The sequence below is a fragment of the Marmota flaviventris genome, chromosome 1 (assembly GCF_047511675.1).
Source record: "Marmota flaviventris isolate mMarFla1 chromosome 1, mMarFla1.hap1, whole genome shotgun sequence".
NCBI classification, from domain to species: Eukaryota; Metazoa; Chordata; class Mammalia; order Rodentia; family Sciuridae; genus Marmota; species Marmota flaviventris.
This window is the reverse complement of record NC_092498.1, coordinates 54,027,760-54,047,658: the sequence shown is the minus strand read 5'-3', so window position 1 is coordinate 54,047,658 and position 19,899 is coordinate 54,027,760. Positions and strand designations below refer to the sequence as shown.

At 40.9% G+C, this 19,899-nt stretch overlaps 1 protein-coding gene across 1 annotated transcript in view; it reads right to left on the bottom strand.

The window, feature by feature from the left end:
• Positions 1-19,899, bottom strand: part of Snd1 (staphylococcal nuclease and tudor domain containing 1) — a 410,684-nt gene that overhangs the window by 326,612 nt on the left and 64,173 nt on the right. The window contains exon 10 of the mRNA XM_027926283.2: positions 16,887-17,000. Coding sequence (XP_027782084.1) covers positions 16,887-17,000 — 114 coding nt within the window. The remainder of the gene's footprint in view (positions 1-16,886; positions 17,001-19,899) is intronic.

The window sequence follows — 19,899 nt, the reverse complement described above, 5'->3', positions numbered from 1 at the left end:
AAAGACCTGCTATTTCCAGAACTATCTCTCAAGAGACGAAGTTCATCAGCAACTGCCTGATCCCTTGCCCAGACAGAGCCAAGTGCTTATGAATGTCTGGAGCACTTTGGCCAGGAATTTAACCTCGTCTGAAACCCTCAGACTCAGGACAAGAAAGGGGCTTCCAGAACAAAAGGATCAAGTCCAGTTTGATATGTGGCATTTTCATTTCTACATCTTTCTGTGGCTGTTCCTGCTGAGTCTTAGCTACTAATCCGCCTTACACCCTCACATGAGTTACACTGTCCCTTGGTGAGGATATTTTCAATGAATTTATTACCATCCACCCATGGTGTGGAACAGCCAGAGGCTTCATTAAAGCCAAGAAACCTTCAAGCAACCCCTTGAGGATGCAGGCCAAGGGAGGCCAGATGATTATCACTGAAAAAATCATGGTGGTTGTCTGGGCCTCAGAAAGCACCTAGCACTAGGGAGAAGCAAGATATTAAAAAGGACAATAAAATAAATAAATTAGCCTTCTGAGTTCACATAAATAGTTTGCTAATCAGTAAAAGGACAGTACAGGGAATATAGAAAGAGCACCTAGTATTTAATGGAATTTGGGTAAAATATTATACTTTCCAAAAGTTACTCAAGTGTGGCAGGGAATCTATGAGCAAAAATTACTTTTCAAATGACCAAGATACCAATTTCTTCTTCAGAACCACAGAGAAGGACCCATAGAAACAACATGGTATCTCTAAATGATCCCCAACCCTGAACTCATCCTTTCCCTTCCTGAAATTGCAGACACATTTCAGCACACAGCCACTGCTCTTTTCATCAGAATGGAACCAGAGGGAGCCAATGTTGCTCCAAGCTACACACCTGTGCACAAATTAAAATATCTCCACTTACATTTCCTGTTTATCAAAAACAACTAACCCTGTGAGTGCCCTTCCAAAGCCCTTTACTAGCTCCTACAGGAAACATTCCAGAGCCAGGAAGAGGACAGGGAGGAAGCTGCAGGAGGTGGGAAGAAAAGAGTGGGAGACCACCTATGGGTCACACAAGTGACTACCCACAGCGAGCCAGAGTCTGATAGCCCAACTCTTTTTTTTTTAAACATTTATTATATTTTTTAGGTGTAGATGGACACAACACAATGCCTTTATTTTATGTGGTGCTGAGGATCGAACCCGGGTCCTGCCAGTGCTAGACGAGCCCGCTGAGCCACAATCCCAGCCCTGTGATAGCTCAACTCTTATCCCTCCATCCTCTTCTGGTCTCCTAGGTTCCCTGGACCATGTTTATGTGATGAACTGATCTTTTCTGAGGGAAGAGAGATAAGAAAAAGACCTGAATACAAAAACAGTAGGTAAATACAACCTTCCTCCAAGGCTCTCTCCCCTCCTACAGACTGGACTTCACCCAGATAAAGAGCTGAGCCTTCAGAAAAACAATCTTTTGAAGGCAAGACCACAGCCAGATGGCCAGTGGCTCAAAGAAGGCGCTAGAAGTAATCAAAAAGGTGCCAGTCCTTAGCCATGGGGCATGTGACTATAGCAAACACTGAGCCTTCAAGTATGCACATAAAAATAACCTGAGACAGGAAGACAAAATTGAGCATGTGAACACTGTAGAGAATCTGAGAGTATCTTCTAATTATGCAATATGCATGTTAACCACACAGAGAGTTACTGTAACTTCTGGGTTGGATTATTATAGTATGCGCTCTACTCCTGAGGCATCAAACGAGTAAAGCCAGTAAAGAAGCAGCAGCCAAACTGCCAAGTGGCATGGAACATAAATAGTACCTTGTGCTGGGGTCTGCATTGACCCATGGCTGCCTTCTTGCCTTATGGTATATTTGAGATGCAAACTTTAAGTTATGGAGTCCCTCAACAATGTGAGCCGTGACTCCTTGTAAATACCACACCACTTGAGATCAAACAAGATTGTGTGGACAATGTTCAGGTTCCACATGCAGACAGAAGGGCCATGTGGACCTGCATGTGCCTCAATCCCTGCTCCCCTGAACCGGTTGCATCCTCCTTTTCCTCAAGGCAGAGGTGTGCTATATTTCTTTAAACTAGACACAGTGGTTGGTTATTTCCTACCTACTGGTCACTACTGCTATTTCACGTTAATTAAATATAATTGCTTTATATACACTTATGTGGGAGCAAATGTTTCTATCACGATGGGGTGCAATAATCCACTGTGTAATTGTGCAAACACAAGCACATTGCTTTGTGCTAGTACCTGACAGAGCAGCACATGGACCAGAACAAAGCAAACTGCAGGTGCACTCAGGAAGCTGCCACCAGGGAACTTGCATTCCCATGCAAGCATCTTAGCAAGTCTCCCAGGCAGGACAGCTAAAAAAGAGCCAAGGACCCTAGGAGACTCACCTATGTCCTCTACCCTTTATATCAAAAGCAGCAAGTTTCGCTATTGGCAAGGGAGGGAGCCAGTTTGGAAACAAAACACAAGGGGCTTGGATCCCAGCCTGCTTCTAAATAACACAAATAGATAAGGAATTAGGTGATTAGAGACTATACTGCCAGCAGGACTAATATCAGCTCCTCTGGGAATGTATCCGTGATAAGAATGTTCTATGGTGGACTGCAGCATAACTTGCCCAAGGGCTACCTCTGATCTGAATGGAACTGCTCAGACTTTCTACTATAAGGCAAATTTTCATTTTAAGAAAAGATATAATGATAAAAATTGAAGATAATTTATATCTCCAAAAATAGCTTGGAACTGAATAAATGAATCATAGTATGTCCATATTATTAAAAGCTGCACAACCATTAAAATTTCTGTTTTAGAAAATTGCTTAAGGGCCAAGGGAAATGCTCCGTTACAAAACATGACCAGGGAAGCTGGTGAAAAGGCCGTGAGAAATTAACAGTGGTGATACTGCCTCTGGGTAATAGGATTTGAGTAATTTATAGTTTCTTCTTTAAACTTTCCCAAATCTATAAAATGAAAGGTACATTTGTAATCAGGAAAAATATTCTAGAATAGAGAAATGTAAAGATGAAAGCCAAAACACAAGCCACATATCTAATATGAGCTAATGTATGAGAAGAATGAAATTAAACTGATAATGAACTGTCTAGAAACACAGGGCTCAGGAACCTGCACAAAAATGACTAGCGCTGAGACTGTTTAAAAAGGAGAATCCAATTTCTTCATAGGTTATTAGTCTGACTGTTCTAAATAGTGAAATTATTGCTAGGAAAACTTCATACAGGAGAAAAGATTATTTAAAGAGATACAGTGGACTGGGGAGATAGCTCAGTGGTAAAGCACTTGCCTAGAACGCACAAGTCTCTAGATTCAATTCCCAGCACTGCAAAAAAAAAAAAAAAGGAAAATGTTGTGTATACACACGCACACATATATACACACACATGTGTGTGTATGTGAGGGGGAGGGAGAAAGAGAGATGGATCCACTTACATGGGGTTAAATACCCATTAGAAAAATAAATTACAGTAAAGTAAATCATGGTGCCTCCAAAAATGGTTGCAGGAAATATTTTAATTTTGTAAAAATGTTGAAACAAGAAAGTACATACTGCAATAATGAAGAAAAGCAATTCAGGAATTCTGAAAAACAGGAGCATGCGGAAGTCCACCCAATAGTGGAGAGGGCCACCAACCCACTCTGGCAACATCCAAGTTCATACAGCACATTCGGAAGTAATTAAAATCCCAGTTCCTCCATTTAGAAGAGAAGAAACTGTGAACAAATTACAGAATCACCCCAAACCTCTGTTTTCACACTTGTATAACTGGGATGGGGGAGGATTAAATAAGATGTCCAGGGCCTTGTGCCCTGCCTGGGCCATGCAGGTACCCAGTGTTGCCACAGCGTTTTTCAGTGTCTAGCCACCTCCTTTCTTCAGATGCTATAAATAATAAACAAACTTCCTCCACAAGAAAGAGAATGCCCTTGGCTCATCAGAACATTCTTGTCTATCTGGCAGTTGGAATTCGCATCATAAATTAATAAAACCACAAACTGACTTTTAAATCACATCTTTGTGTATTTATTTAGCATAAATCAGTTCATCAGTCTAACAGTCCACATTTCTCAGCCTGTAGGGCTCAGAGCTGGTCCTGAACAGAACTGAGCAGAAGACCTACAGTGAGCCTTTAACAAAGGACAAGTTCCCTCCTCCTCAGTCTTAATACAGAGCCACAGCCTAACACATACCCTGCATGGCCTCCTTTTGTGCATCAATCACTATTCAGGAGTCACCTGAGGATTTGCGGGGCTATGTCCCGAACTGCTGACTTTTCTCTAGACACTGCATTTTCTCCCAACCACTGAAAGGTTTCTTGTACATTGCCAGAGGCAAGCTCATTCCTTAACCTGTACTCTATTCTCTGTTATACGCAACTCAGTAGAACTGCACAAGAGGTATGAACCCTGATGCAACAAGGCACCACTTCATAGACCCTCTCTCGTAATCAAAAAGTAAAATTCATCCTGGAAGTCACAAATACCATGCTACCTCAGCATCAGCTTAAATAGCAGGTTATGAACCCTAAGAAACTCTACTCTCCCCTACAGAGCCTTGTCCTCTGAAGAAGAATTCTCCTGTCTCCATTCGGTAGAATCCTCTGCAACCTGGGGGTTCACACAGGAAACAGCAGAGATATCATTGCATCTAAATCTGGCTAAGAAAAATGGCACATCAGAGACAAAATTCTGGAAAGATAGTTTTGGTAAGTCCCTAACACTTCCACTCCTAAGAGCAACAACCTAAAACAGTGGTTCTCAAGCTGAAGCGCCTGGCAGTTGTCAAAAATGAACAGTCCAGGTTCCAATCAGAGTGATCTTCACACAAATAGCTTAGGAACTACACCCTAAGAAAAATTGACCTGGCTTCTACTTTAGAGCAGAAGTAGTTCATTGTGAGAACCAAAGGACACAAGGATATGCATTTGGCTAGGGTTTAGAGGAGAAGGAAGAGAAATTACAAGACAAGGCAGAGGCAGTCAGTGGCAGACCCCGAATACACACTGCAACTCTGCTACTCAATCAAAATATATGGAACCAACAGAGATCCACTTAATCTTTGTCCTCAGAGTAGTCCTGTGCAAACCCAGAAGGCTTGCAGCTCATTTGTCGCAAATGAGAAGCAATAATGTTGGGCAGCCATATTTGCAGTGAATCTAACAGTTAACAATCAAATGATTTGCCCTTGTAGAACTTGGCATCAGGGGATACCTCAGAAGTGTACATATGAGCATCATTTTCCTAGCAGGGAAAGGGACAGAGGTAAAAGAGAGATATACCAAGGTCAAATAAGAGCCAGAAATAGCAACGAGTCCTCACTCTCCAGCTTCAGAACTTCAAGTCAGTTCTTGATGCTAAAAGATCCCTCAATTTATCCACAAACAACTGGTTCCAGGACCTCCCTGCAGATAACAAAGTCTCCAGATGCTCAAACCCCTTATACAAAAATGGCATCGTATTTGCATTCCCATTGCTCAAGGAATAAATGACATGGGGGAAGAAGAAGAAAAAAAAAATAGTCCGGGGCTAGAGATATAGCTCAGTGGTAAAGCACTGGTCTAGCATGTGCAAGAACCTGAGATTCGATATTCAACATCCCAACAGAAAGAAGGGGGCGGGGGAAGAAGAAAAAGAGGGAAAAAGCCTATACATTTCTAATAAACACACAAATTTTTTTCTCAAAAAAAAATTCCAATTCATGGAACCCTTGGATACAAAAGGCCAACTGTATACAAGTATGTATATGGGAATCAAAACTGCTTCCTGATGATTTTATGTACTCCAAGTCTCATGCTGAATTAAGAAGATCAGTTACCTCTACTACCATGAGAGGCTTCATATCCCTGAAGTAACCAGACCAGTACATTACAATTAGGAAGAAAACACAGTGTCAAGAGCGAAAAAGGGAAATAGAACTAACTAAACTTTCTCAGTCCCTTGTATTAATCCTGACAAGGGAAGAAGAAACGAAAAAATGTATCTGGAGAGGCAATTGTTGAAGGCCTGCTTCCTCCCACAGCACCAAGGAAGTAAACCTGGCAGTCTCTCAAAGAGAGGAGTTTTGAACCTCCCACCATTAATGATAAACGCCAAGACTGAAACTTGACATCACAAACAAGCCAGAATGAGGAAGCCTTGCCACCCAAGCAGACTCGTTTAAAGGCAAGACTCCCCAGCAATGGTGAGGGGGCTTCTTCAAATCAGTATCTTTGAAATTTGAGATACAGATTTAGAGATTTTACCAATTGAGACATCAATTGACATGAGATATTCCAGGTTCAGAAGGATACTGGTCTTAAGTTAGATAAATATAGTTTTTGAGAACATGGCTGCATGTAATAAACAGACTAAATGATGTTGTTCAATAAAACTAGAGAGAACAATGTAGTTTTGTCCATGTTTTAAGTAATGAATTCAGGTTCAAGATGCCACTCTTTCTAGCTGAACCCACAGCAAGACCGCTAAAGGGCAATAGTCAATTTCAACAATACTAAGCACTCATTCATTTGCAGACTCACACAGCATCCAAAATGCAGCACAAAAAGATTTTAAGAGCAACACAAATCAAGGGAGACACAGGACAGCAATAAGCTCCTTTGTAAGGTCTACAGTAACAAGAAACAGAATGACCAAATTGTGTTGGCCAGGAATGACCCTCATTCAAATCAATGTTTACAAACTCCCTCTGTACTCCAGGAGGGAAGGTAGAAGTAGAAGGAGTCACAGAGCAGGATAGGGAAGGGGATTCAAATAAATCTAAATGAAAACAAAAGTAGCAAAAGCACATATCTAGACTCTTACAAGTCAGAAATATTTGCAAATCAAAACACAAAGCAAAAAAGCAAAACTTTTGAGAATCATGAAGTGGGGAAAGGAAGGCAGAATGGGGCCACAAGTCTCCCAATTCACCAGCTCTGAGGTGGACACAAGGGCATGAAGAGAGCATGGTCCCACCAGAGCCCATTTGAGTATATTCCTAGACAAAGAGAGACACTTGAGCACAATCAGCTTCAGCTTTCAGTATTCTTTTCTTACTAGGTGACACAGGTGCGATATGAAAAGATGTGGGATTTTATTACTCTGAATTTTCAGTCTGTCAGCTTCCATCGACAATATGGGGTCCCATGGGACTAAAGTAAATCTTTCAGGATTGAGACATTATCTCTTCAACAGCCCAATGATTGTCCTGCAATACCTGGTGGATATCGACTCATAACAATGGGCCCAAACGTTGTTACAAACTGAAACAGCTCGATGGCTTCTCAACCAAGGAGCCTACATCTCCCTGAATTCTGCTATTACCCGGTCCTAAAGAACCATAAGTTGGTATGCAAACAGGAGTGTCCAGGCTGAAGGAACCAATCCCTTTTGTAAGAGGACTAGAAGTGGGTAAGAGAAAGAGGAGTGAGGCCACAAAATTTAAAAGCAAGGAGGCGGCCACCCTGAGCAAACTGCTAAGGCAAACCAGAGTAGGGCTCAAACCTGGCTCATGTGGCAGCGAGGAACTTTAAATATTTTCCTGAGAAAAATCCTGAGCTGGTGGCTTAATATACACTGAAAGGAATAGCAAAGCACTGGGATAACTTCTTTCCTCTTCATAAGGAAGAAGAAATGAATAGAATAAGCTGCTTTGAGTGATGTCAAGTCTCTCTCTTCTTAAAGTACAAACTGGCCTAATAATTTTGGATGTCCCAATGGCCAGACCAGCAAATGGCACTGTCTGCCAATTCTGCCATGCAGAACACAGTGCACTCCCTCACAGCAGCAGCTGCAGTAAAAGGTAAAGAGGGTCCAATAAGAACAGGGTGGGCACCACATCCACAGGGGCTGGGCCTCAAGCCAGAGCCTGAGGAAGCAGAGGCTGAAAAGGGAGCCCTAGGCACGTGGCACATCAGCAGCCCTCCACACAGCTCCACCTACAGCTCCTGCAAGCTTGTCAGTCTAAAACAAGCCCCTCCAGCTGGAGAAGCAGATGCTAAAGGGAGCTCCATATGAATAAGAATGTGGCTGTTTCCTAATTGCAACTCACCTTACAAAATGAGAGTCCAGCCTTCCTCCTAGTCTTGCTGGTAATGATGAGAAAAATGTCCAGGGAACAGTCCAGTGGAAGAATCGGACCACCAAGTGTACCCTGCCCATCCTGTATCCTTAAAGTTATGAACAAGGAATAAAGCTGGCCAATGAGAATGCAGTGAGACATTATATAACAAATACTCGAGTATCAACTATGTGCTAGGCAGCTAGCTAGCAACAGATCTGAAGAAATGAGAAATTTACTTGACCCAGAAAAATCAAACTGAGTAGAGGAGAGGGAAAAAGGCAGAAGGGGGGGCGGGGAGGATATTTAAAAGCAGAAATTAGAAACTATAGGCATCCAATGTGGATGTCTCCAGAAACATCAGTTCAGCAGAAGCCACCAAATTCTGGCGGCCAACATCTAAACCCAAAAATGCAACAGATTCCCCCACATAAAGGGTATATTCTTTAGTCTCACTCAGGGCCAATACAGTGAAACAAGGATGAAGGGAATTACAAAACTAATTATATTATAGCAGAGAAATGAAAAGATAGGGAAAACAAAGTCTCCAGAATGTCTTCAAGCCACACTGCACAGAGATTCTACTTAGAATCTCTATTAGAAATAGTACCATACCCAGTAGCCACCAGTAAGATACTGAACCAGGCAAAGACATCTACAGCCCAAAACAGGCAAGTATACAGTAGAGGATAGATTAAGGACTGTAAGAATGTGAACAACCCATAAATTGGCCTCAGATTTTCAAAGAAAGGCTGAAATGAAAAGTGACATCAAAAATATGCCTAAGCAATAGGCCTGTCATTTGCTAGGGAAAAAAGCAAACATCTGTGTCCTTCAGCTTCCCCTTCTATTCTGAGTTCTGAAAAGCCTTTGCTGAAACAGTAGCATGAACCAATGCTGTCTTGTCCATAATCCATCATCCCATCTAAAGTTCACCTGCTGACCTCAACACCCGCTGGTCAGGATCAGACATTAGTCCCTAAATCTATAAACACCTTACTAATAAAAATAAGTTCCCAGAACCATAAGGGCCTATAATACATGAGGAACTTAAATGTGTGGGTTTTGAACTGAACAAAATTCTCCCAGTCCAAAGCTAATTAGCCCACCAAGGAATGAAACCTACAGCCCTGGCCTGCAAAAAAATGCAAAGCACTGGCTGACTGCACTAAACTTGCCTTGAATATAAATGTTATGCAAAATAAAAAAATTTTAAAAAGGTAATTTATCTAAACACAGTATAGGTAGCTCTGCAATCAGTATCTCATAAATAAAGAGAGAAAGATGAAGGGAAAGCTCTCTAATTGATTTTAAAATTAGTTCCAGCAAAGAAATAATCTGACAACCAACAAGGTCGACCACAGGAGGGGAAAAAACATATAGCCCTAAGTAAAAAAATCCACATAAACACTTCAACGAATCAAAATACACAAACTAGTATGAAAGGAAGATATTCAGAAAAGCCTGAATAATAGTAAAGGTGCTAAAACAAAACCAACTAGGGACCAATCTTCAAAGGCACTTAAAACCCTGAAATTAATCCCTCTGGTGGACTGAGCCCAATCTGCGCTGTGCTAATGGAAGACACATTATGAAGAACACCACCATGAGGAGAGGCAGGGTTAGTCAACCCAATGGCAGCAACTAGAAAACTGGGAGTGGGAAAGAAGAAGCGCTACAGAACACTATGTGTGTCCAAGCCAGCAAAACTAGCAATCCAATTCGGAAGCAGAAAAAAACAAGAGTACAGAAATCACTCTCCTTGGACTATTAGACACCAGGACACTGGCTCCAGCTGAAATGACGTTCTAAAGCAATCAAGGAGATGAGATGTGGATTTGGGTGAGGTGGCAAAATGGCTGCCCACTCAAAGACAATATATGGAACTAGTTCTGATACCTCAGCAGATAGTTTGATTTTAAACACTTGAAAAATGCCTAATGTACTCACAGCCCTCTGCAAGATTCTGAAAGGGGCTACGACAATGATATAACCATACCACTCCTGGCCTCAGCAGACTTGAGACTTCACAATGGCAAGTAGGTGTGCAAATAAATAAACAGTACACACAGGATGTGATGGAGAAGGGAAAGACTATGTGTATGGAAGTCTCGGGCCTCAAGGGGCTGTGAAGAAAGACAGTTGCCCTAGAACAGCAAGGATGTTGAACAGTGAACATGTTGGTGCCGTCAATTCCAGAAACAACAGACAATTACTGCAGCTCAGAGGACTGAGAAGAGGCAAGAAATATGAACATACAGCACAAGGAAGATTTAGATAAATGAAAAAATGTAGAATTGTGTGATAGTGATAATTAAAGGAACAGAAGAAAGATAGAGATGGATTGAAAGAGGTAAATGCACAAGGTTCAGAGGATTAACCACCAAGACCCACTAGGAGATTGTTAAAATCCCACAAAAATTATTTGAAAGAGAGAAGCAAGATAATGGGAAGCGGATATAGAACTAAAGGAAATATAATTTATAATAGGAAGAAGAAAGCAAATCAATGGCAACAAGATAGGCACATGCTGTCTTCTCCAGTTTAAAATTCACTTAAAAAGATCAGTGGAATATACATTTTAGGAAAGTGCTATCTATCTAGATACCCAATGTCTTGACCTCATCACAAGGAGTCAGGCTTGGCCCCAGTGACCTCTCCAGCTGAGGAGGAGGTCACAGGGATACTTTAAGTGATGGCACTTAGATTTTAATCTTAGAAAACAGGACAAACACATTCTAGAATCTTAAATAGGTGAGCAAAGACCCACCCATAATCTCCTAATAGTAATGTTTTTCTGTCTTCTAACAAAGGAGATTTCAAGTGTTCGTCTCAAAAATACTCAGATCAAACAAATCTGAAACTGGTACAGAATGCCACTGCCAGCCCTGACATATTCTATGTCTTTTGATCACATTGCTGCAGTCCCCAAATCTCTCCATTGGAAACCGGTGAAATGCTATATCCATTTCAAAGAGCCTTTGCTTTTCTCCAAGGTCCTTAATGCCAAGCTAGAGTCCCTCTCTAATTTGCTATTTGCCTTATGCTCCAGTCACAAGCAAAAGATCACAGTCAGTAGGTTTATTGGTTTGCCCCTACTTTACTTAGGGACTTCCAACCCCACAGCTTTTTGTTGGTATGAGTTCAGTGGCAGCATCGTCTGCCTGAGGGTCCAGAGGGACGAGTCATCTTGCTTTCAGAAATCTAAACTAGAGGGAATAGGTTGAGAAGTGCTTTTAAACGTACCTAAATGGCAAAGCACCCTGGGGCCCTGTACGAGGAATGGAGTTATCAGAACCAGAAGCGGCCTTGCCTCTGACAAAAAGCCCTGAAGAATCCCAGGGCATCACTGATAACCTACCTACAGCTCCTCTCTCTACCAACTGCCTGCTCAGGAGACCCAGGCCTAGGAGACAACTCCCAAAAATGAAGGACTCAGGGAGATGAGGCAGATTGCAGCTTTAATAAATCCAGTCCTTTAGTGCCCAGGTCTGAATATTTAGAGGCCCTGGGGTGAAAGAACCTTTGTGAGTTGAGTGAGTTCATAGGGAGGAGGCTGAAAGGGTGAATGAAACTGAAATGAAACTGAATAGGCATTGATAGCACCGGAGGTGGGGCGGGCAGGACGGGAGATGGGGGTGGACTGGGCAGGCGGGAGGAGATGACATCCACACCCCCCAGAACACTAAACTCAACTACTGGTGGGGGGAGGGGGGAATGGCACACAGAAATAGATACAGAGCCAGAGAGAGAAGGGAAGAAAGGAGCAAGGAGGGGAGAAAGGAGTTTGAGAAAAGGCCCTGCAGCTAAAAGCAAACTTTCAACACTAAACATCTGGAGGTTGAGTAAATTATGTACCTGTTTTCAAGGTAAATTTCAGCTCCAGTATCTCTTTACCAACTATAATAGCACTGCCAGAGCAGACTTCATGGGGGAATAAGTCAGCCCCTTCATCAGATGCCTAGGGGCTGTTTCCTTTGTCATTAACACTCTAAGTGTAACACAAAGTCCACAGCAGCCCTGGGCAATAGAGCACTAGGCTTTCCAGTTTCAGATCAAAGCCAAGCGCTCCCTAGGAAGTCCTAAGATTGCACAATGTGCTACCTCCTTCAAGGCAGAAGCTCAGAAAACCCACAGCCTTTCTCCAAGACTTAGCACTTATTTCTTTATGGCAAACAACTGGATAAAACAAGCCCTGCCTTTAGAGAAACCCTGATGCATGTCTGGGTTCACAAGAGCACCACATGTGAGTGTTCCCCACTGCTTTCAGCCTGAAGGAGCAAACGTCCAAGAGTCCACAATGGATTCACCCTAAGTAATCTAGAAACGATAAACACCACCTGACACATCCCACTAGAATCTTCTGAGGGAAATACCACACACTCCTGCTTGGAACTCTTCCATTATATTTTCCATCAACACACAGGGTCAGAAACTACCTGCAAATCTTAGGTAACACTGGAAAGTAGATGCCCTGGTGAGAACTACTCCTTTGATCAGTGTTTTGTCCAAGTACTTCCTCTGGCTCCAATTAGGGGGAGAAGAAGTATACAGTTAGCCTTGGGCAAAACCTTGTCTTCCTGTATAATTTAAGAGAAATAAACCTGTCTTTGTGGGCCAAAGAGAAAAATCCAATTTGCCTTATTATCCCCCAAATTTATAGATGTCTCACAGATCTATATTAGTTGATGACAGGCTACTAGAGTTTTTAGGGCATAAAGAAGAGAAACTAAAAGAATATCCTCACTGCTTTCTTGAAAGGCAAGCCCCATTAGGTCCTCATCTAGGAGCTCATAGGGAGACCTTTCCCACAGCAGGAATCTCTGCATACCATCTGCCTGCGCTTGAGGGTGATCATGCTGAAGATCCCCTTCTTTACCACCTCCAACAATTCCTTAATCTGCACCCTCTCCCACTTGGCTCTTTGGTTTAGAAAATGCTCCAATACCATAAAAGCTATCAGGTTATCTTTTGCTCCATTTCAAAGCCAATGACCCCTAAAAAACACCCAATAATTAGAAAGTAATCTCCCAATTGTTTGTTTCACAATCCACACCATCCATCACATATCTTTATCTCCAAACAATCTTCAAGCACCCTATGTTTCTGCATCATTTCCAATAACCAAAACATACTCTCCAACATTTTCCTTGGAGGTTCTACCAGCCCTATCCTAACTAGGGCAAGCACGTGTTCTCAGCAAGCTATGTCTTTCATGAGGGCACCAGGCCAAAGAGACAAACAGAATAGAAACTGACATTCACCTCCGTTCCATTTACCAAGTGCCCTGATGTGAGGCTCCCTGGAGGAGGGGATACCCTTCTCTAATTTGCAGAAAGGTGCCATATGAGCTAACAGAGGTCTTGGCCCTAACATCTCTGCCTTGAATACTTGATTGGGCCCCCTTGTAGCCACAAGAACAGATGGGACGTAGTAAGGGAAACCAGAAACCCACAACTCCAAGGGGATGCCTACTGCCAACTCTTTCCATGTATATGGTTATAGCCACACTGGGATCTCAGGTGATCTTTCTTCCTACACCCACATTATAAATCTTTGTTAACTTTAAATTAAGCATAGAGGAGAATCTTTCTTTGTTTGTAACATTTTTAGTTGTAGATGGCCACAATAACTTTATTTTATGTACTTATTTTTATGTGGTGCTGAGGGTTGAACCCAGTGTCTCACACATGCTAGGCAAGCACTCTACCACTCAGCTACACCCCCAGCCCCTAGAGGAGAATCTTATACTCATAAATTATAAGAGCTATGGAGAATTCTTTAAGCAGAAAGGCAAGTACTCTGAATCACTGGCACTGGCACAACACCCACAGTTCTCAAGCATCACACCATTCTCCCCCAGGGCCGTGGTCAATGAAGGCTTATCAAAAGAAAAACCAGAACTCCTTGCTGCAGATCAGTTTTGATCTGTTATGACCTTCTTGTACAAATGCAAATTACTTTCATATCTTATGAATTCAAACCACCAACACAAGAGTTCTTAAATCCAAACATGCCATTCCCTGGTTTAAAATTCTTCAAAACCTAAAAGACCTGGCATAAAAAGATTTCAACACATGGCCCCTGACTGATTACCAAGTCCATTTCTTACCAATCCCTGATGTTAAACTATATTCTATTTAGTTGTACAAAATTACTTGCAGTTCATTATATGGCCCACATTCTCTCTCCCTTCCTGAGTATCCTGAGATGTTTACAGGACATATTATGATCTGGCCCTAAAATTTCATGTCACAAGGTGACATACCAGTCACACATCATCATCCACAACAGGCATATGTCTCGAGTCCCCAAAATTCACCCAATTTTTGTCATGGCTGCTTCCTGGGTCATGATTTCCCATACTTTCATCTATCTAGTTCTAAACATCCTTCAGGACTTAAATATCACTTCCATAAAGAAACCTTCCCAGATAATGCACTCTCCCTGAACTGGAACTTTTTTCTCCACGGCCCATGACATAAATGAAAGTACTCGTTGATTACGTGCTGAACTTGGGAATTTCTAGAACTGTGCTGTCCACAATAGTAGCCACTATGCTTATGTAGCTTTTGAGTCCTTGAAACACGCTAGAAGGAATTGAGATATGGAACAAGTATAAAATACACAACAGATTTCAAAGACTTAGTTTTTAAAAAGGCGGGGTGGGGAGGACACTATCTCATTAATGTTTTAACATTCATTAAATGTTGAAATGATAATATTTTGGATATGCTAAGTCAAATAAAATACATGAAAGGTAATGTTAATAAAGTTTTTAAATGAAGCTACTTGAAAATTTTAAGTAACAAAACAGTCTGGCCTACATGGCTTACTTCATGGATCTACCAGACAGTGCTGCCTGAAGTACCCTCCCTTACTTGCTAACTTGAGCACTTCAATGTATAGTAGTTGTTCTAGAAAACCTTCCCAGATCACCCACCACATCTGGGATCTCCAGGGTGCCCTCCACCATCGTACTGAAGGTGTATTATATTACCTTATTTCTTATGGGACCCCACAGTACACTATTGAACAAATAATGGAAATCACTCCTTATTTCCCTCAAAAGCCTTATGTTATAGACTGTTATAGCTAAGCCTTACTTCAAACTTTTTAAAAATGGAGTAAGCTCTCAGGAGAGAACACCAAAACAAAAGAAAAAAGAGTCTTCCCACCTCAGTAGGGAACAAAGATTATATAATCAAGGTCCTGCCCAAATTAGGAAATATATTCCAACAACTTCTCATCAGCCTTTAGGTTAACAGAAATCCATCTTTCACTCACTGAGGAGCTTCAACAAAATCCTGGAAAAACTTAAAATTCTCAGTAGGTTAGGTTTTTCTTTGAAAACCCTGCAATCACCCTACCTAAGCTACAAAGACCACCCCTTGCCCTCCTAAGACTGCTTAAAATTCAGCTACATAGTCTACATTAACATAATGCTTTGGCTGATGATGCAGGCACAAAAATTAACGTTCAAGAATTTCAAAGTTGTGGTTGCTGTGGGAACTTGAATTCCAACTGTAGGGTACAGATGCAGAATTGTGGACTACTCCCAATACTGATAAAATTGGAGATGTATATTTACTCTGTGCAATGAGGCACAGCTACAGTTACTGAAAGAACCTCATTTTGGCATTTCTAGGCTTTCATGCATTTAAATTCTCAACCTTACCACAATACTGTTTGCTGCATTAAACTGTCTCCTCTATGGAGAAAAAAGAAAGAGAATGAACTGATTGGCCAGACATTCAAATCACCCATCCTCGATGTGTTTTTATGCATGATCTGATTCAAAAGACAATCATGATATTTTTATTTTACTCTTATGGGCTGTCTATAAACTCTCACATAAATGAAAACAGGGTATGAATTTCAACTTGTGAATGCACCATGACATGTATATGTGCAAAACATTGGAAAAGCTAATTTTACATCTTTAGAACTACAAAAGGGATAAAATAAAAAGAGAGAGTCAACAGCACTGACTTCAAGCACGATATTTAATTTCAGAAAACTGTCCAAATACTGAGTCTGGTGGCTCTCACCAAAGACCTAGTCCCATAACTAGTGAAGACAGATACTGTAGTTACCAGAGGTAACAGGAGTGCAAACAATGTTTGTAAAACAGATGTACCAAACCTAAGAAAATGTTCAGCCTCATTCCTTATCCTCAATCTCTCACAACTTGGAAAGAAAGAAAATAACTACAAAATTTAAAACAGAAAAAAAACTGACAAGCTGCATGCTGACTACCAACTCCTAAGAGTTTTCATTCAAAGTGTAATATCTCAAAACTAACAGACCCAAGTCATACATGTTAGTTAGCAAAGCACACATTCAGCCAAAAGATTCAACAAGTAGCACAAAATAGTGTTAACTAATTATAGTTACCACTTGCAAAACATTTAGGTGATCCCAGAGAACACATATACACAAAGATCCATTTCTTTCTAAAACAAAACTATAAGGAATTATCAAATTAAAATGACCAGCAGAAATAAGCTCTACTACCACATAGATGAGATAGTTTCTCCTCTCCTTCACAGAAAAATCAGATCTTGTTATCTTGCCATCTCATATATCCCAATCCTAATTGCTCTCAAGCCCCCTCAGGAGAAGCCAATAGTGTCCATCCCAAATGTTTCAGAAGATGTGAAGGCCTGCCCAATGGAAACCAGTCTGCGAATATCAGGAAATACTACTTTGGGGATTTAAAAATACTTGTCCTTCTGCATTCTCACATATATGTACCATTTAATTGATTCTCTAGCTTCTTCCCTTTAGTTTTGGCACAGAGGCTTGGCTGCTTGCATTTTCTCACCTGTGTGTTCTCCCCTTCCAGCCTCGGTGGTCGAATGCTAGACAGGTGAATGGTCTTGTAGTCTCCCGAGTTCAGCTTCACAACAATGGCATCAGCATTCAGAACCTGCATCACCTGAAGACAAGAAGGCAAAAATGTTCACACTGGTTTTCAATGTCTACTCCACACACCTAGGAGCAAGGCCCACCATAGTCATAGGCAGAAAACAAGATCAACAGCCATTTTGGGCAGATCTAATATCATCCTTCATCGTTAGCAAATTCAGAGAAAATTACTATAATTATCAGTTCCCGGAGACTTTACAATGATTTCTTAGCAAGACAGAATCTATATCATTCACAAAGATGGTCAATCCTTTTTATCTTTTGCCCTAACCGAGACATGTGGTTATCTATAAAGCTTAAGAACTGGAAATCCAGTCCCTACATGTTATTGAAGATTTTCCTTGAAACAGGTTTTAAACTAAAATCAAAATCCCTGTCTCAATATGAATCTAGAAGAAGAGGCAAGGGTTGGATTAGAAAGATACCAACACTAGATGAGAAAAAAATGGCCCAACAGAGGCAAAAAAATCAAAGGCAAGTAAAGGACAAAAAAGAATTGTCATCTCGGCATGGGAAAGAAGATGCTTAGCTATTAATCTCAGGCAGAAACATTAAATTACTAAGATAATTCCTCAGCTACTTAAGCCACCTTTTTTCCAGAGCGCTACTATGGACTTCTCTGTTGTGGAAACCAAAATCATTAATGTTGTACCCACACTCTTAGCAGAAAAGATTAACTTTTGAGTATGGACTACAAGAATATATTTGAAGGGCAAAAGCACAAATATTCCTCTGTGAAGGTTATTAGAACATTCCACCCAATGTGTGCAGAATAAAATTCCATTCAAACAGGGATAGTGCCACAACAAGATTACAACCAGAACCCATAATACAGTCAGCAGTCTACAATTCACTCAATTATATTCAGACCCTGTTGTTTCAAGGCTGTTTGGTATTTTTGCAAGCAATACTTTGCTACAAGGTAGCTGCTGACTACAAACACTGTCACTATCTACTGCATCTGCAGAATAAAAATCAAACTCTTCTGTGCTTCAATCAGGGCCCATGAGGAACCACCAGGTGGCTGAACAAACTATAGGGTCAGCTGCCACACAGTGAGAGTAGACTGGAAAAATTTCCTTTCTCTTTTATGCACGACACAAAAGCAGCTAGACACTCCTTTGCCATAATGAATGTCACACTGGGAAGTATCTTAAAGGAGGCTTCTCTATTTCCTGGAAGGCCCAAGATTTTTTTTTTTTTTTTTTTTTTTTAAGATATTAGGAATTGAACCCAGGTTTCATCCATGCTGGTCACTATCATGAGCTATATCCCCACTCCTTTTTCATAATTTTTGAGACAGGGTCTAGCCAAATTGCTTAGGCTGGCCTTGACCTTGTGATCCTCCTACCTCAGCACACAAGTCAATGAGATTACAGATGTGAACCTCGGTGCCCAGGGAAGACCTAAGTAAGAACTTTTAGCATCTTTTAGCACAAAATACAGCCATTTACTTACAGACTCCTCCAATAACAGCTACTCTCTACCTTTTCCCATAGAACCAGCCAACCACAAACCAAAAACAAAGAATGCTTTAAGAAATAATCTGAAGAAAGCAAAAAACAAAAACAAGTGAGAAATTATGCACAACAGGAAGTGGCAGGATCCAAGTGCCATCAAACAGAATAAATGAAAAAAAAGAAAGATGACAGTTGGAACCAAGCTCCAAATCATCCACTGTTAGGCTACAGCTGGAGGATGGAAGGATATCCCAGGTCCTGGCCACGATGAATAATGGAAGAGTGTGTGGAACAGGCAAGGATCAGCAAAGTAATGAAGGATCTGAGAAAGAACTGAGTAGATTAGGAGAAGGGAATTTTTTAAAAATGTCTATTATACATCAGAATAATTTGTAACTGAGGCAGCAACAAAAAAGAAAGCCTCTAATAACCATAAGCATTTTGTTATAACCTTTATGACAGATTAAGAAAGCAAAATGCTAAAATCCAAAGAGCCAGAATCCAAAAATCACCTGGGCAGAAAAAAACTTGATAGAAGATAAAAAGTAACAAAAGGTATTGACATGTGGTCACACCAGGACCAAGGTCCAGTGTTGGTTATCTAGATATGGGTGGTACCAAAGGGTATAGGACCCTCCAAAGAGCCCCTTACACCAATCAGAAAAATTGTATGACCATGAGATTAGAACCTAAGAACTAATTAGAAGGTATAACCAAAAATTTAGGTTCAGTAACTGAAAAAAAAAAAACTAGACCTTATTTCTATTGCAACCTAGACACATTAGTGCCAGGTAGAAATTCTCACTATAATAGAGTGTTTTCCTTAAAGATACCAGAAGAGAATGACTGACCAAAATAGAAAGGCCCCAGCTAATGATTTCCCTATTCCTTTAAAATCTTACATTTGTGTTAAAGGAAAATGGATGATAGAATATTTAAGGGGTGAGATTTACACAATATGTGCTATTTATTCTGCTATTCTAACTTCAAACCAAAGGGAAGAAAAAATTCCTCTAAGCCATTCCAAGGAAAACAGCTAATACAGCCAATCAATACAGTTCCTCCTTCAAAAGGATAGCTGAAGAATAATAAGGTAATCTTCTGGTGTCTCAAATGTACACAAAGGACACTATTTCCAAAATTTCAATGCCGGACAGATCTATAATTCTTTCTAACCAATACTCTTATTAAATTTTTAATTGCAAAAAACAGGCAAGTTCCTATAATCAAGACATTACAACCATTTTCAACATTCTCTGTACCCTAGTCATGCTTGCAAAGAATAACACCAGGGAAAGTGTCACAGTGCTCACACCTTCACCCCCTGATTCTAGAATGTGAAGATCTAAGCATACCCTGTGACAAGGTACTAGTATTCGTCATGCCTTATAATGCGTTAGCAGCGGCAGCAGGGAATGGATTCTTGGAGCTGCAAATTTTAGGCCACAG